At 40.9% G+C, this 17,755-nt stretch overlaps 2 protein-coding genes across 14 annotated transcripts in view; one reads left to right on the top strand and one right to left on the bottom strand.

The window, feature by feature from the left end:
• Window positions 1-1,072: 1,072 nt before the first annotated feature.
• Window positions 1,073-17,755, bottom strand: part of OCIAD2 (OCIA domain containing 2) — a 31,177-nt gene continuing 14,494 nt past the window's right edge. For 11 of the 13 annotated variants that reach the window (XM_039541695.1, XM_039541699.1, XM_039541700.1 and 8 more), the window contains exons 2-9: window positions 17,273-17,425; window positions 9,800-9,896; window positions 8,891-8,944; window positions 7,421-7,474; window positions 6,124-6,171; window positions 4,534-4,639; window positions 3,030-3,117; window positions 1,073-1,285 (exon numbers count right to left, since the gene is read on the bottom strand). In XM_039541695.1, coding sequence (XP_039397629.1) covers window positions 3,036-3,117; window positions 4,534-4,639; window positions 6,124-6,171; window positions 7,421-7,474; window positions 8,891-8,944; window positions 9,800-9,896; window positions 17,273-17,332 — 501 coding nt within the window. In that variant the 5' untranslated portion in view covers window positions 17,333-17,425 and the 3' untranslated portion in view covers window positions 1,073-1,285; window positions 3,030-3,035. Of the gene's footprint in view, window positions 1,286-3,029; window positions 3,118-4,533; window positions 4,640-6,123; window positions 6,172-7,420; window positions 7,475-8,890; window positions 8,945-9,799; window positions 9,897-17,272; window positions 17,426-17,578; window positions 17,743-17,755 lie in introns of those variants that run through there. The other 2 variants (XM_039541696.1, XM_039541704.1) reach the window with 2 other exon arrangements.
• CWH43 (cell wall biogenesis 43 C-terminal homolog) overlaps window positions 1,282-17,755 on the top strand; it is a 99,149-nt gene continuing 82,675 nt past the window's right edge. Inside the window, exons 1-2 of the mRNA XM_039541690.1 lie at window positions 1,282-3,199; window positions 4,006-4,155. Of these exons, the coding sequence (XP_039397624.1) occupies window positions 4,059-4,155 (97 nt within the window). The 5' untranslated portion in view covers window positions 1,282-3,199; window positions 4,006-4,058. The remainder of the gene's footprint in view (window positions 3,200-4,005; window positions 4,156-17,755) is intronic.

The raw sequence follows: 17,755 nt of genomic DNA, 5'->3' as shown, positions 1-17,755 counted from the left end.
CTTTAGAATATTCTGCAGAGCCTGTGTATCTGCCTGCTTTCACTACTGCATGCCCCTGAAGAGATGAACTGTAAAGCCAGAGTACTCACAAGGTGGAATGCTGGGAAAGGTGTGCATATGCAACTGGGGTGTCTGGGGGGGGCCAGCACTGGATTGGGGGTATAAGGCAGCTGGACCATGAGGTCCCATTTCTGTGAAAAGGTGACAGTCAATGCCAAGGAAGTTTTTTATCTTAGACTGCTTCCTAGATATATTTTTTTCTTATTAAAGAAACTAAATCCTGACTTCCCTTTGTTCCTGATTAAAGACTGGATTGTCCTGTGGGGATCTGTACACAGAGAGGGTCCTCTGAGTGACAGTGCTTGTGGAGAAGGGGATATTAGCCAGAAGCACAACACTTTTGAACTTATTCTAAAAGAAGAAAGTATTATTAAAGCATTTTTATGAATATGCAAACAGTAATTAACTGGGCTTTTCTGTAATTCATTATTTTTTTTCTTTTCTAATGTCATGGGTCAGATTAGAGCAAACCTAAATAACATAGGTTTCTGAGCTCGCTTTCAGTTCTTTCCCCAATGTTCATGTTTTGAGAAAGAAAACTTCTTTGTATTAAGTTGTCTATTTGGGAATAATGTTCAGAACGTCTTCCAAAGAGATTTGCATAGACAGGCATAAATAAAATGTCACTCTCCTCTCTTAAGTCCAGAGTCAAAGCCCACTGCAGTCAATGGGATTCTTTCTAATAGTACCCAGAGGATACCTATAGTCAAGAATGGTGATACATGGGAGTCCTTGCTCAGTACAAAGAGTTATGCAAAACTGATCACAGTATAGGGGGCTTGGTGGGCTGCTTAGCAGTGCAATGTCATTTAAATACTCTTGCATTCTTTTTCTTTCATGCAGGAGCCAAATACTTCCAATTATGGCCTTTTGCAGGTTGCACTGAGATCAGGTCATTGCCACTTACAAGAATTGTATCTTAGTTTTCAGTGCCAAGAGCTAAAATGCAGCTAAGGAAAAAAGAAACATACTGGGGTGTGATATCAACAGAAAAAAATAGAAACTGCATAACTAGAAATTAGCATTTATTATATAGGCAAACTTTTTTAAAATTAGCCCAATCCTCACAGTGTATTGGTTTACACCTGACTGTAGGCTTAATTTCTTCTGTCCAGAATAAGCTATTGAAGGAAGAGACTTTTTCTGCAGTATTTTGTCATCTTTGTCAGTTCTACAATTCAGATATCAAGATATGAAGTAACTTCTTAAAAAGAAGAGATGTGATCTGAAACAAACAAACAAACAAAACCATTTTATAAAAAATACTGAGCTGAGAGCTAAATTCTCCTCAGATGTACATGTGCATCTGGTGACTTCAGAGGGAGTTCTGCACAAGTCTGAGGTAAGAATTTGGCCCTGAATTTGTGTGCAGTACAATAATTTTAATTAGATGTAATCTGAGGAGGAAGTTGGCGCACGATGGAAAAGCAATACCCACCAACTATCACACTTTTAGCTCATTGACTGTACATATTTTAAAAAGAAAAGAAGTGATCATAAAACAACACAATACTTTGTGTATTCTAATTGAAATGTTCAGTCAGTCTCTAATCAATTTTTTTTATGTTTAATTGTATAAAAAAACCTGCTTAACATTTTTTCTAAATTTCAAAGTTCTTCCATCAGAATTGACTCTGGGTACATGTAAAACATAGTTTTCAAAGCTAGCCAGTACATGTGTATTAAACAACACAGCTCACAATAATCCCTTTGTCAAAAGCTTGAGAAAGGAGATGGCCTTTGCATTTGGATCCAGGGGTTAACAAACTCAGTCTTTGCCAGGCCAATAGAGTAAGCAAACTAAAATATGCACCAACTCCTGCTCTCAACTTGACTCAAACAACTTCTCAGTGAATAAATGGCAATCTTTAATTAAACATACTATGGCCTCTTTATTTTAAGTCAATGGAAATAATAATATGTGAGTGAGGCAAGCAAGATTTGGGGCAAAATTCTCAAAAACACTTATTGATTTAGGCACCTAAGTCCCATTGGTTTTCAAGTCAGTTTGGTGCTTTTGAGAATCTTACCTTTTCCCTATATTACTGCAGATTTGGAGTGCAATAATCATGTAGGCTAGGTTCAAATGAGGCCTCACTGTTTACTTACTCCACTGGCTAACTACTGTAGCCACTAAAAAAGGCCATAGGTGTTAAAAAAAAAAAAATCCTCCAGACTATTCAAGACCAGATGGAACACTCTAATGATACCACACTTTATCCTAATGTCTTCTTCAATGATAATACAACATTACATCAACACATTTCATTGTGAATACCATGCACTGACAAAATCCATCAAAATCACCCAGTTTTGGGTCAATGAACAGGGTCTGCTAAGATATCCCTCTCAATGTCATTCACAGAGATTTTAAAGAAAGAGGGAACCCTTTATGATCATCTAGCCTGACTTCCTGTATAACTCAGGCCAAAGAGCCTCACCTAATAATTTCTGCATCAAACCCATACTTTCTGTTTGAGCTAGAGTATAGTATTACATGCAAATAGTAAGGACATTATTTACTGTTCATGTTCTTAAAACATCAATATTTTAGCTGTATTTTTGACATACCAAAAATGATCAGACCATAAATGTTCAAGTTAAAAAATGATATTGGGAACAGAAACCAGCATTCAAACTAGAAGAGAAATATTTATTTATTTTCTTCTAACTTACAACTAGCCAGAGAATCGCACTGAATTCTAGCTGGATTAAAAAAAAATAGTGCTGTTTGTATAAGAATTTTGGAGCTAAATTAGGAGTTCCTCAGAAGTGGAAATGTTAAATGTATGTAAAGAGAAAATGTAGAATCAAGGTTAACTTCAGAACCATAAATAGAATTCCGAATGATTAGCTTTCATTTCATGAAGTTTATGTTTATATTGTATTGTGGCAAGTGTTTTAAACTAGAATACTGTTCAAAATAAAGAATAAAATCAAAAGCTTCCTTAAAATTAAAATGTGTGTACCTGGGATTATGAAGCTGAAGGCTTCGAGTTTTCCCGTCCATTAGATGCAAAATTTGCTTCGCATTCCTTGCAGATATGACGACAGTGCCTAAAATCAGGAGGAAAATAGAGCATTCAAGATTTTTGCTCATATTTCTCTAACACAGCTGTCATCTTTGTGTCATATATTGGTAAGTATTCTTTTATAGAAGGAATTTGTTGAACAGGCTTTATAGAAGGAATCTCTTGTTTTCCATTCAACTGGTTTATGTTCTTCAGTCCTTCCAGATGTCTTATGGAATGGGATGATGTCTGAATGCCCCAGCAAAACAATCTTATTATTCTTATGTATTGTTTATTTTCAGTAGTGCCCAAAATATAGTAGTATAGATCATGCAAGAAAAGGAAGCATGATCCCTGATAAAAGAAACTCAAAATCTAGACAAGACCAGTGGGTAAAGGCAAGGGTTACCGAGATATAGATCCCCAATTGGCCACATCTTTGTAATACAATATTGTATTAACACAACAGGTTTTTTTGGGAGGGGAAGTGGAGGGTTAAGTGGGAGAGGGAAGATTTTATTAAAAAAATATTGGTTTAGGATTTTTAAATTATTTCAAAATACCCTTCCAATTTCCCATTATCAGTCAGCTAATTTACAGAGGCATCACAGCATAAGTGAGCCTTCAGAAGGGATTTTAATACAGAGGTGGCCTTGTGGATGAGCTTTTGGAAATGCATTTCCTATGCGGGGAGCAGTGTAGTACACATGGACAAATTGAGGGAGATATCATTGGCTCAGGGGAGGAGTGGGAGTTAATACAAAATGAGACGTGGGTGGGAGCAGCATTTGTGTAGGGCTTTGAAGGCAGTGACAAAAAACTTGAACTTGATGTGCTGGACAGGGAGCAAGTAGAGAGATTCAAAAGAGGGGATGACATGGTCTGAGGTAAGGAAAATGATCTTAGCAGCTGCATTTTGTATTGACTGGGACAGGATGGGTGTTCAGGAAGCCAGAGAAGAGGAGGCTGCATTGATTATGGCAGAGAATGATGAACTGTAGGGATATGAAGATGTGGTGCAGGAAAAAGCTGCAGTATTTGGATACGTACATCTTGGACGTATGGAGCAAAGGAGACTCCAAAGGTGAGTTACAGGCCAGACAGATGGGATAGATGGTGTGATATTTAATGGCACCAGATAGAAGGTAAATTGCTAACTGTTGATCTTTTATAATTAATTAGTATATGGAGAGGCTGAGGATTTAATCCTTTAAATTACAGGATTATTTATGTCTTCCAAACAATGCAGATTACATTGAATTTAATTTGTATCTTTCTAATAATTACCACATAATCTGGAACTACATAACTGCAGTATATATCCTTAGGTATAGCATTCAAGAGTGCCGTATGAGCTGAAGCAAAAAGGTTTAAATGTACGCTGTAGCTGCCTCTCTCTTTCATTCTATTTTCAATAACTATGTTTTGATCTAAGATTAAGTGATCTATATTCAAGACAAACCTTTTATGTTCTGGACCAAATTGCTGAACTCCTATATTTTGGAACTTCCTCTGGCATACTCGTATGTATGACATCGTCCCAATGGCAAGACCAAAGGCACCAGCAACTGTACAAACAGATCACAAAATATTGTTAGTTCAAGAGCCTAACTCAAGATACTATTATTTGTCCTTTGTACAGTAAATTGCACTTATGTAGGACTTTTTCATCCCAAAGTACTTTATAAACATATACAAAGATTATACTGTAATAGTAGTTAGTTCTCTTATCACTGAAATGCAACCATCTGTGGAGTGAAACACTGCAGCTGGTTAAGAATACACAGCAACATGGCATAACAGTTTAGATGTGAAAAAGAATACTCTATACACTTGGAATTTCAGGGGGAATTTAGATGAGGAGTGTAATAATAACCCATGGTGAAATTTGACAAAGACATAAGAGCAGACCCCCCCTACCTTTGCAAAATGCCCCATGGTATTTTTGATTACTACAAATAGCTAGGACTTCAGTTTAAGTCTTGTCTTCCTACGACACAGGCTTCCTTAATACCACTGGGCTCTGGTTCAGTACTCATTCAAAAAGAAAAACTACTACTGGCAACACGTTGAATTTTCTGTGGAAGTCTCACATCCAAGTATACACCAAATGAAACCTGCTTAGCTTTTGAAAACAGATGAGATTACATCATTTAAATGGTGTGGTTGCATTATGTAAATGCAATACAAAACAATTTCTGTGCAAACACATTTTTTAACAAAACGTTCCAAAGTTAGACACGCAGGATAAACTGAATTTCTTTATTTGAGCAGTTATATTGCTGTAATACTTAGAGAACTTAACCATATTGAGAACTTGTTATGGCAGTCATTCAGGATTGTCAGGGCCTTACTGCTGTACGTTATGTAATAAATGACAGTACCTGCCCCACAAAAGTTTATAATCTAAAAGACTAGACATAACAGGCAGATAAAATAAGCAAAGTTGTGAGAGCAGGGAGAGAACATGGGAACAAAATTGTAGGATATTGTAGCATAGATTAGCTATGTGCACAATCAGCAGCCCAAACTCACCATTGGCCTACCCATGATCAGATGACCGAATTCTGTGTGCATTATGGCAAGGTGACAGTTAATGAGGCTAAGGTGGGGAGGTACAGATTTTATTTGGAAGTTTTTCCCACAAGAATGTGGTGGCATGGGAGAGGTGCTTGTGGAAGAAGCAGACCACTGAGAATGGTGTTATTGACAGATCCATGGTGAGGGTTGACCTTGCAATCATATAATAGTGCAGATAGGGCAATTAAAATTTGAATATATACTGTTACTGAAAAAGTCTTCATTAAATAAGCTTTACTTAATAAATTAGTTTGTAAACTTAGTAGAATCCTTTTTACCTAGACTGCTATACTGACACCTTATGGGTTCAGATAAGCAGAAGTTTGGATAATTGACATTCATTAGAACAGGGAGATACACAGTTAGCATACAAAGGAAGTCTGGATAGTGGAGGTTTGGAAAGTTCAGATTCTACTGTTAATAAATATCCCTCAACCTTTTCTGTCCTTTTAAAATAAAAGTACTGACTTACATGCAATTTTAGGTAATGATCCAAATCTTGGGTTCGATGAGAGGAAGCCTAAAATAAAACACAATAGTTAAGAATGCCTATCCACTTGAGAAACTCATCATCGTGTAACAACAAAAGTGGTCTTTTTCCAACAAGCCTTTCTCATTTCTCAGAGCATACTTAAAATTATGGTAGCTTTGATTTAGGAAAATACACCATTCCCAAAGCATTCTGGTAATTTCCAATACAATTATTTGTGTGGTGGCACACAAGTGTCAGGGGAAAATATTTTGTGCTGCCATGTGGGGGATTGGAGTCCAGGTCTCTTGTTCAATTTCTTGTTCTTTGGGTCAACACAAGCTGGGAGATAGCTCCTAGGACCTTTTTTGCCAATGATCAGCCTAGTGTTAACTGTCACCAGATAGAGTCATGTTTATCCTCTTTAATAGGAATGGAGGAGTCACTCTGACATTTGGGCTTTTGAGGAGAGAAGATGTAGTTCAGGAACAGAGGAGAAAATGGAAAGATTCTCACCCTTCCCCACCAAAATTCCCTCTCCCCTCAAATTGACTAATATGACAATAGTGACTTGTTTCTGATCTCAATTTTGTAGCAGCATGTCATCATGTACTGGTATCTGTGAATGCTCAGCTGACATCATGAGACAGCAAATCAAAATGCAGCACAAGGATTTTTCCACATAATCCTCCAAATGCCTGTGGATCCCTCCAATTTTCCTGTTTACATCCCCTTCATCCATGAGCTCACAAGTTGCAACCACCATTCTGGACATTATATAGAACCTGTTAAAAATACCCACGCAGGATGACTGATCACAACTGTGTGATGTGACTGCCATATCTAATCTCAGCCAATCAAAGGAGCAGGGGTCAGAATGAGGCAGTCTACTGTATTTTGTACCAGCACTTGTCTGGTGACCCATCCATTTCTGCAGAATTTAAACAGACAGAGTGTGACAGTAGCTCTGAGGGCTACGTGATGACCCCCTTCGATGAGACAGAAGACCCTAAACAGTGGAACCACTGTGTTTCTGGGGTGGGACGTCAGTGGGAGGCAGGGTATAGTAGGAGTGACAGTGCCACGCTATGCAGGCAAATTCCACACAGAAGAGTTTGATGGCAGAGGGAGCATAGAGTGGTGGCCAGTAGATCCACCACTGTAGATTCACATAGTGTAGGGGATGCACAGAAGTCCCAGCTTCTTCTAAAGCCAACTGAGCAGTAGTATACACAGTGGGGAGGCCATGCAATCACTCTATGCCAAGTGTTAGATTGTGGGGAGGAGGATTTCTTCTCACCCCTATTAAGTCCTCCATTTATTTTCACTTTGGCCAGGTGTTCAGCAGTTGTTTCTAAAAGAAGTACAAGATGCCCCATTAATCTCAAATAAGTCAAGGCATAATATTTAAAATTGGCATTCTTAATTACTTCACTGCTGATCATTTTAGCATAAACATCCAGGTACTATGGAAATGTGGGGAGAGTTATCTGCCAAGGGGTGAGAAACCAAGAAAGTAGTCTGCATCCCCTCCATGGGCATGCAGAGTGCAACCAGACTGATTCACTACAGAAATGTAACGTGATACTCCTCTGTGCAGATTACACAGCAGCTGTATAAGATCTCCCTGCCCTCTCATTTGGTCAGTACATCTTTGCATTGAGCCACTATGTATGTTGGTATACAGTCATAAAGACACTGCCGATGCTTTCTAGAAGCCAGAATTTAGAGCTACAATGCCAGATTCTGATACCCTCACTTGCATAGACTACTACCCTGTTTCACAAGTAGTCCCAATGAAGTCAGTGATGCTTCTTGATTACAGAATATAAGCGTGACAGATTCAGGCCTCTAGTATTTGGAAGGGTCTGAATTCAAAAGGAAATACAGTAAAAGCTTTGTTATCTGGCATGTTGGGGGAATGGTGGGTGCCGGTTAATCAAATATTCTGGTACCAATGGAATACCAATTTTCAAAGAATTAGAATACAATAAAATGAATAAAAGACAAAATACAGTAGTACAGTATACAGATATTCACCAATGCAGTAGTAGTACTGCACTGCAGAGTGGTTGGTTTCTTGAAGCACTTAGGTGTATACAGGTAACCTACTGTATAGAAAACTTTATCTTTTGACACTACATATCACTATGGGCAGCACACGACATACACCCAGATCACTAAATATACACTTACCACTAAAACTATACAGAACATAAGTTAATCTTTCTTTGATGATTCACAAGACACTTCAGGCTCTTGCAGTGCCTCAGCATCATCATTATCAACATCAATTATCATTGTAGATATAGATGGTGTAATAGATTAGGCTGAATCTGTCATGACCCTATGACACACCTTAGAAGTTGCTTTTTTGAATAAATTCCCGATATCAGCTAGCTTCCTTGTCTTCTGCCTCTTTTGCATAAAAGTATAGTGCAGAATGTGCAATTGCACAACCTCCTGGGCAGTATACTAGTCTCGGTTACTAGACTGAAGATTTGTATTGGGAGAGATCAGAAATGCTGGATAATAAAGCTTTCCGGTTGATAAAGTGCCAGATAATACAGCTTTTATTCAGAATGAGTTGTGGCAATGCATAGTTAATTATCAAATCATTATAACAGTGATGGCACTGAGTGGGAAGAACATTCAAATATGAAAAGCAGCAAGCTCTGGGGGAATTCTGATTTAGTGCTGATTCCTGATCAGCATGACTTGGGTTCATTTCTAATATAAATAAAATGATACACATATATCTTCCATTTACCATTGTAAATTAGCCCTTGAGTGATTAGCATACTTCCTAGAGACAAGGGAAGACCTGGAAAAAAGAAGCAAACAAAAAAAATCAGCACTTTGCTCACTACTGACTGGCTGAGAATTATATGCATCTTTTTTGTATTTATTATCCTGTCTTTTCCAGCCCAGCTTGCTTTTGTCATTCACCTATTACATTTGCTCTGAGACTGTAAGCTCTTTGGGGCAATGACAGTCATTTATTATGTTTGAACAGCACTACCACAATGGAGCCCAACCTGGTTGTGACCTTTTTGTGCTACTGAAATATAAACAACAACAAAAACTTGCACAACCAATCATAGTCTATCCTCTCAAGATAGCAAAACTCAAATGTATCTGACCTTGATAGAACTTTGATTAAATGATGAAACCCTTAGAAGCTTTTCAAATCTTTTCCATTCAGAATGTCCACATTTAGAGTTGCCATCTGGCCAGCTGTACACTCACTCTGCAATGACTTTTGTTTTTGTTGTTGAAACTAAATAGAAATCTTATTTCTTGAAAAAAATCAAAATCAAGATCATATATGTGAAAGAAAATGAAAAGCGTCTCTTGGGTGAGAGTAATAATAGATTTCAAAAATAGTGACATCAACTAATAATAATAGTTAACTATTAACAATTAAGGGTACAATTCTGCCACTTTTAGTTACATTAAGTGTACCTTATTATGTAAGTAGTCCCATTGATTTCATGGTAAGTACTACTTAACATAAGTAAGGATGACAGAATTAGGCCCTAATAACAATCTTCTCTCAAATAAATGTAAGTGTTAAAGTAACTGGCAAGTCATGCAGTAGAATTTAAAGCAGTAGTTCAGCTAAAAATACATCAGGTGCTGATTCTCACTGGGATAAGAATTAACATGAGTTACCTACCTCTGTACCAGAAACTTTCGTTTCTACATTCTCGACTGATCCTTTCTACTTCTTTTCTATTGATGTGAGCATCTGAGATAGGACAGTGGATACCAGACTGAAAAGAGCAATCTTTTGTTAGCTTACTGATTTTTATCTTACAAGATCATTTTTAGATAATTTAAGATGAATAAAAAATAGTTACTAATACATGTAAAATGAGGAGGAAGGTATTTTCCTTTCATAAGTAATGCAACCCCCCCTCAAGTCTCAAAACAAACACACACACACACACCCCATCTGCAGTTAGTAAAACAATCAGATATCTGTATTTGATAATTCAAGAGCAGAAATGTGAAGTACTGTTCAGGTTTTAAAGTGAAAAAACTTCATTGCATTTGGAACATCTTGCCTGCAATAGTTTAGGTATTAATTTTAGACAGGCAGTAATTTGCTGTTTTTCTCTTAATTCTTTTATTCTGATCAGCCACATTTCTTTAGCTGATATTCAGGGACTGAACTGGCAGGAAAAAAAGGCAGTGCTACTCTCAGGTCCTCCCACAAAATAAACTCCACCCACTTGAGATGCCAAATGAGAAATCACTCTCGGTAGATTGTGCAGATATTCAAATTATGATCTCACACATCCTCCCAGGTGCTGCAGTCTTAACTCCCCCTCTGTGCAATTTGAATACACCTATGGGCTCTGTTGGGCTTCTCTGGCTGGGCTTCTCCTCAGTAGGATTCAGTTGTCTTACTGGATTCTGTTGACGCCCACCCAGTAATGGCAGTAAAATGTCACTCCAATAAATTGTGTTTGTCCCTCTCTTTTCTTTGTTGAGCAGTGAAACAGTTAATAATATTGACATTTTAGTACCATCTCTGGACATCTGAGTTAACATCTCACCAACACTGGCTCTAGCTGGGGTCCATGGGTTGAACTGCACCCACAGAAATCAGGTCTGGATGTGCACTAACATGCATGCATCTCACATGGCTGGGAGTGCAGCTGGCACTCAGGTCTGCCTGCCAAAAACCACCACCACAACTCCTCTTGGCAACGGGGACCAGTGGGAAGCCTCAAACCAGCACGGAGGGGAAAGGATTTAGGTAGGGTGGAGGGGGCAAGCTAGTCTGTTCTCCTTGTCAGCCAGGTAGGGAGCTGCAGTGAAGGGGATGGGATCAGGCAGCAAAAGGGGGGCCTTGTGGTGCTGCTGTGGTAGGGGTGGCGCTCCGGGTTGTGATGCAACTCCCTTTCGGGGATCCCGGGGGGAGGGAGAAGGGCTGGATATGGGGCACGGAGGGGAAGATCCTAAAATTCTTTCCTCCAAGGAAGACTTGAGCCAGCCAGGAGAGGTAAGGAGCAGAGTGGGGGCAGGCAGGGGCTCCTAGGAAGGGACAGTAGGGGGTTTCCTTTGAGGGCAGAGGCTACTGGGAGGGGGTGAGTATAGGACTCATGTGGGGGAGGGAAGGTCGGGGCTTCTGCTTTCCTGGGTTTCTAACCATTGTAATAATCATCATTAAGGCTGTGTGTCTTTCACAGAGGTCATGGAAGTCACAGATTCTGTGACTCCAGAACCTCTGTAATTTCCACAGCTGCAGCGGCTGGTGCGGCTGACCCCAGGGCTAGCCATACTGGCCACTCCCCAGGCAAATGGTCCCAGGTGCTGCCTGGAGCAGTGGTCCAGGAGCAGCAAGGTTGCCCCAGGCTGCTCCCCTCCCAGAGGAGCAGCAGCAGTGGCTGGGCCCCTGGCCACCCCTGGCCAAAGCAGCATTGGCAGCAGGGCCCCAGGCCACCCCCTGCCTGGAGTAGCAGTATCTGGTGGAATGCCCCCTCATCCCCAGCACCTAACATTTAGTTAGGGGTACTTTTGGTACAAGTCATGGACAGGTCACTGTCCATGACTTTTACTAAAAATATCCATGACTAAATTGTAACCTTACTCATCAGAAGTGTTCTTACACTGAACTAACTCACCGCTGTGCTGCTACAGCTGTATACATTCACTGTACAAGAGTTTGGCATAACCAGTCTCTTGTATAGTGCATGTATACAGTTGTAGCAACATGGCAGAGACTTAGTTCTGTGTAAGAAGACAATTATAAATTGTTATTTTATGATGTTTCTATCTGGCTGCACAGGAAAGGTTTCATAGCTGCTTTAAATGTCTAGTAACTAAGGTGAAATATCTGGTGTAAATATCCTGGGGATACCATCATGGGCCCTCCCTGACCCTCCAACTCCTCCCTCTTTATTCCTCATTACAAAAACAGACTTACAATACAGTATCTAGATGTCATTATAAATATGTGATACGTAAAAAGTTCCTGGAGTTACTTTGAAGTGATGTATACTAAGTAACAGGAGATAGAAAAACTCTTTGCTCATGAAAGCAAATCCTCTTCATTACTAAATACAATTGAAACAGTACATATACTGGGGAGGGTATGTTGGTGTCATCTATGCTGGATTAGCAGTCAGCAGATAATAGCATTCAGACCTAACCTTCAAAGGAACTGAGATTATAAGTGACTGACCCTTAGAGGAGGGGATTGGAATAGACTCTGACTGGCAACTGTGAGCTCAGGCACTGGGATGGTGAGATAAAGGCAGAGGCCATGATAGCTGGAGGGACAGACACATAGAATGTGAGGACAGTAGTCTTCAATTTACCAGGACTGTAACTCTAAGGTTTAACCTACCAAGATAGGCTGTGGCCTACCCTGTACTCTAGATATGATTTTATTACATTTATCTTTGCTTTTATTTGATTTACCAATAAACTTCAACACTTCCAAACCTGAATGGCACTGTGACTCTATGTGCCAGGTCGCAACACATGGAGCAAGGAGTCGGAGCCAGCCCCATCCCAACCCCAGTCCTGGGGGACAGGAGCTGTTACTGTGGGATGGGTCAAAGCTGGGCTCAGTCTCCAGCCCAACCTCTCTTCTCCCAGGCCTTCCCTCCACACCAGGCTGGGATTAGGATTGTGGTGCTGGGGAGGAGGGTACTGCTGCAGTTGGTTGGTGCCCCCTCAATGGGGCGAGGAGGAGGCTGAGTTTATCTACTGACTTGCGATGCTATTTCTGCCACTGCATCTCACTGAGACGAATGGGGCAGTTTGGACTTCATAGTTATTGATGAAAAGTCTGTGCAAACTCAGGCAGATGTCATTGTTTCAATTACACTCAGTTCACATTTCCAAGGCTTTATTTACCATCACAAAAGCTGAAAATGTACTTTTAATAAAAATATATGAAAGCTCAGATTTTGTAGCACAAGTGTCACCTCGGTAGAGATGTCGGTATGCCATAGGGTATGTCTGCACTTGGAGCTGGAGTTGTGATTTCCAGGTCAAGGACACATACCCGCACTAGCTCTGCGCTAAAAATAGTGTTGCCATGGCAGCATGAGAGATGGATGGGCTAGCCGTCCTAATTATGTGCCTTGGGTGGGTACATAATTAGAGTGACTAGCCAATCATGCCAGCCCTGCTGCCATGGCTACACTCTATTTTTAATATGCTAACTCAATCACCACTGATGTGGGTATGTTTCCTCAGCGGAGAATCGCACCCCCTGCTCCAACCGGAGATACACCCATGCTGACATGTACCACCTCAATGTGAACCCTGTTAGTTTTGTAACCCTGGTGATGAAATAGGTTTATTGGCTGTAGTCATTATTAAATTTTCAGGTAATGGATGCCCCAGTCCTCATTCAAATACAACTCCTACTAAAGTTAGTGGGACTGTTTCTTGAATAAGGCCTTCAAATTGATCACAAACTGAGTTTCATAGCAGTGTGTGATGGGGTGTGTTCCCCACACTAGCCCTGCAAGAGCTGAATTGGGCCAGGTGGGCCCAATCAACTAATTAGGCTGCAAACAGGGGAGAGCTTTAGGCAACTAATTAGAGAGAAGCTCAGGTGTGAAGGACAGGTGAGGCTTCTACAAAAGATAGGAAATTGGAAGCAGAAGAGGCTGCAGGAAGGTGGTGTACAGTCACTCCCTGGGAGAAGGGAGGTGTGTTTGGCAGCTATAGATGAAGTAGCCAATGGTTGTTCCCTGGGAGGAGGGAGTAGAGTGGTTGGCAAACCTCAGAGTGGAGGAGTGCTGGGGTAGGAAGCAGTGAGGTTGGGGACTGAGCTAGACCTTGGCTGCATGTTGCAGGGTCCCTAGGCTGGAACCCAGAGTAGAGGGTGGGCCTGGGTTCCCCTACCCACCACTGGGGCAGTGAACTGGAAGACTGTTGGGGTCACTGTGGGAGTGACAGAGAATTTGAAGGGGGAATGCTGAGTGACCTGGCCAGAGGGCTGAATTACAAAGAGGACTACTGTGGTTCCTGAGAGCAAGAGAGAGGCTGCAGAGGAGAAACTGATAGGCTATACCTGCTGGAAGGGGTGTTGACTTGACTAAGCTAATCCCCAGAACCACCAGCAGGTGGTGCCATCCAGCAATGAGTAGAACAAACCTGTCACATAAGGTCTTAGTATAGTATATGGCACTTGTACTGTTCATAAACTATGTCAAATATAATAAAACTTCTACAATAATACAAATAACAGATAAGGAAGTAAATGATTATGAACAGGGTTATTTCATATCAAAATTACTTAGTTAAATGTTCATCTATGGCACAAAGTGGTGGAATCTGGCTTAACAGGCTTGTTGAGATTTCTTCAGCATAAGGGAGCTTGCAGCTGGTGTAAAGCAGTGTAACCAAATCCTATGCCAACTGCCCCCCTCCACCTGATTTGGATGTTCAGGATGAGCCAGATAGCACCTGTGCTCTACTGGCTCTTAAAAGAGGTATGGTCCTTTGGGAACCATAGCCAGCTGGCATAAACTACAGCAGATTAGCTGGGACTGGGATCGTGACTAAGATAGCTTGACTGTAATTAGCAGATGGTTGTAACTGGCTCTCTGACTGCCCTCTGCCTTCCCTGCACTGAACAGAATTTGGCACAGAGTCTGGGCCATAACACAAAGAAGGCTGGATTTTTTTTTTCCAGAAATTGTGAACATGAACATACTGAAACCTTGTACAGAGCTCTGAGAAGTATAATGCAGTAACTCCACATTTAACATCATCCCAGTTAATGTCATTTTGTTGTTACATGAGTGAACATGCTCATTTAAAGTTGCGCAATGCTCCCTTATAATGTTGTTTGGCAGTCACCTGCTTTGTCCACTGCTTGCAGGAAGAGCAGCCTGTTGGAGCTAGTGGTGGGGGCTTGGAACCAAGGGGGGCTGGCAGCTCCCCTAAATTCCTGTGTGGCAGCTGCTGGGCAGTTCAGGTGTCCCTCCCCCCACTGCTGTGTGCTGCTCCTGCCCTCTGCCTTGGAGCTGCTCCTGAGAGCCTCCTGCTTGCTGTGCAGGGGGTTGGGGGAAGAGGGGTGCTGATGTCAGGGTGTCCCCTTCCCCCTGTACCCCATCTCCACAAAGATGGCGAGGAGGGAGACATGACAGGGTTCAGGAGTGAGCTTGCTGGTGGTGGTGGCGGCAGCAGAAGCAGCTACTGTCTCAACTTGCTGATCTTCATAAAAAGGCAGGGTACTTAGAGTGGGGTCAGCGTACTTAAAGGAGCAATGTGTGTCTCTCACTCTCACACACTTTGGAAAGGGGAGGGAGTGGTGCACTCTAGTGGGATAGCGTGGATTCATCATCACGGTCAGTTTCCACAGGGAATGTTTGCAGCGACTGCCATGCTGTCTCCTTCCTCTATTCCTGCTGCCTTGTAGCGTGTGAGGCTACATTAACAATGTGTTAACCCTTGAGGGCTCAGCTGATTGCTAGTTCTTCATTTAGCAGCAAAGCATTCCCTAGGAAATATCCCACCCTCTGATTCCACCACAATTTATAGTGTCTGTCTGTCTGTCTATCAAAAAAATCTTTTGTCTGGCCAAAAAAATTTCCTTGGAACCTAACCTCCCACTAATTACATTAATTCTTATGGGGAAATTGGATTTGCTTAACATCATTTTGCTTAAAGTAGCATTTTTCAAGAACATAACTACAACGTTCAGCAAGGAGTTACTGTATATATAGAAAATTATGCAAGAACGTATTATTCTAAAACCAAATGTGCTTTATTTTTAATATTGTATGGGATACTATAAACTCTATTTAAATTACCTACAGTTATATAGCGTCAATACACATTTTATTATAAACCTAGTGTTTTAGAAATTTCTAACTCATGTAAGCACTTACTTTGGATTGAAACATGAAAAGCAAAATCTCAGCACAGCAGAAGGGGTAGAAGTCCTTAAATATACTTAATGACATGGATTAGATCTGTTATCAACATTAGGAGACATTTTAACAGAATACAGACTTTGTTTTTTTCATATTTTATATATTTAATTCTGTAGAAAAATATCATGCTAAAAATTAAGAGCTATTCAAGGAAGTACAAAGTGAAAGCTGTGATGCTATAATTAACCTATCTGTAGTCTACAGGACTGGACACTGTCATTTAAGAACATAAGAACGGCCGTACCGGGTCAGACCAAAGGTCTCCATCTAGCCCAGTATCCTGTCTACCGACAGTGGCCAATGCCAGGTGCCCCAGAGGGAGTGGACTTAACAGGCAATGATCAAGTGATCTCTCTCCTGCCATCCATCTCCATCCTCTGACAAACAGAGGCTAGGGACACCATTCCTTACCCATCCTGGCTAATAGCCATTAATGGACTTCACCACCATGAATTTATCCAGTTCCTTTTTAAACGCTGTTATAGTCCTGCCTGCACAACCTCCTCAGGCAAGGAGTTCCACAAGTTGACTGTGCGTTGCGTGAAGAACTTCCTTGTATTTGTTTTAAACCTGCTGCCTATTTAATATTTCACACCATAAATGCTGCATATTCCAGGTATAGGAGGGAAGCATAGGCAGACCTGTAGCCATTTTAGGGTGGAGTTAAACAATAAAATAAATTTTATGGCTTATTGTCAGTTTGTATTAAACTAAACTTAAACATAAGACCAAAGGCTGCCCTCAGTTACACCTGTGCAACCCCACTGACTTTGTAAAATACTGCGTTACTAGCTTCTGCATTTTCATTTGGTTGTGAATAAATGCCTCCCAGAATCTTGCTTGTATCACGAAGAAAATATCGCACAAAAAGGCCTTCTGAAATGAAGCGATCTTTCTTGGGAAAATGTGGAAGCTTTATATATGACTAGTATCTCCTAAAGGGCTGAAACCTTGCCCTGAACAGCCAGATACACCTGAGAAAGCTGCCATGAGTATAGTGGATGCAGATACCTGACCAGGAGACCAGCAATCTATTAATATTTGGTAATGGATCAGCAGAAACTCCACAGAGAAATACTGGCAAGCCCCTCCTCATCCTCCTCCTCATTTATATGTATAAGTCCCTCTATTCAGACAACTGTTCACCTGGATTCTATTCGATAGTAAGAATACAAAAATGCCAGTCACTGGCTAAAGATAGCATTCAACAGAAAGGGGAAGCAACTCCAATTTACCTGTTTGTTTTGTTGCTGTGAAGATACCTGAACTTTACTTTGGGCTGTTTCTGAAGACATGTCTGTCTGTCTGTCCTTTCCCCTCTCCACCTAATAATCTTGGTAAGCAGCAAAGTCAGCAACGCTGTCTTTCACAGCTGGCTCCTCCTCTCACTGTTTGGTACAAAGGTAGAAAGAGTAAAAGCATTACATTGTTATAGGCAACTATTTACCCAGAGAAACACCCATTTTGTAAGAAGCATTGTTTTTATTGCAGATACTATTTGAATAACCTGATATTAAATGTAACTAAAAAAGATACAATACCTGAACTCTAAGTGAATTGTATCAGGCCACACAATTATCAGAAATATTGGGTTTGTACTGAGTCAAGCAGGCACATGTACAGGAAAGGATTATGTGCTGGGGCTTGTGGAGTGCAGCACAAAACTCTCACTGGTGGAGAGGAGTGAGGACAAATGTGGCTTCCAGCCACCTTGCACC

Source organism: Mauremys reevesii, linkage group 5, assembly GCF_016161935.1.
Source record: "Mauremys reevesii isolate NIE-2019 linkage group 5, ASM1616193v1, whole genome shotgun sequence".
Classification (NCBI taxonomy): domain Eukaryota; kingdom Metazoa; phylum Chordata; order Testudines; family Geoemydidae; genus Mauremys; species Mauremys reevesii.
Note: the sequence above shows the minus strand (reverse complement) of the source record. Positions and strands in the feature narration are given on the sequence as shown.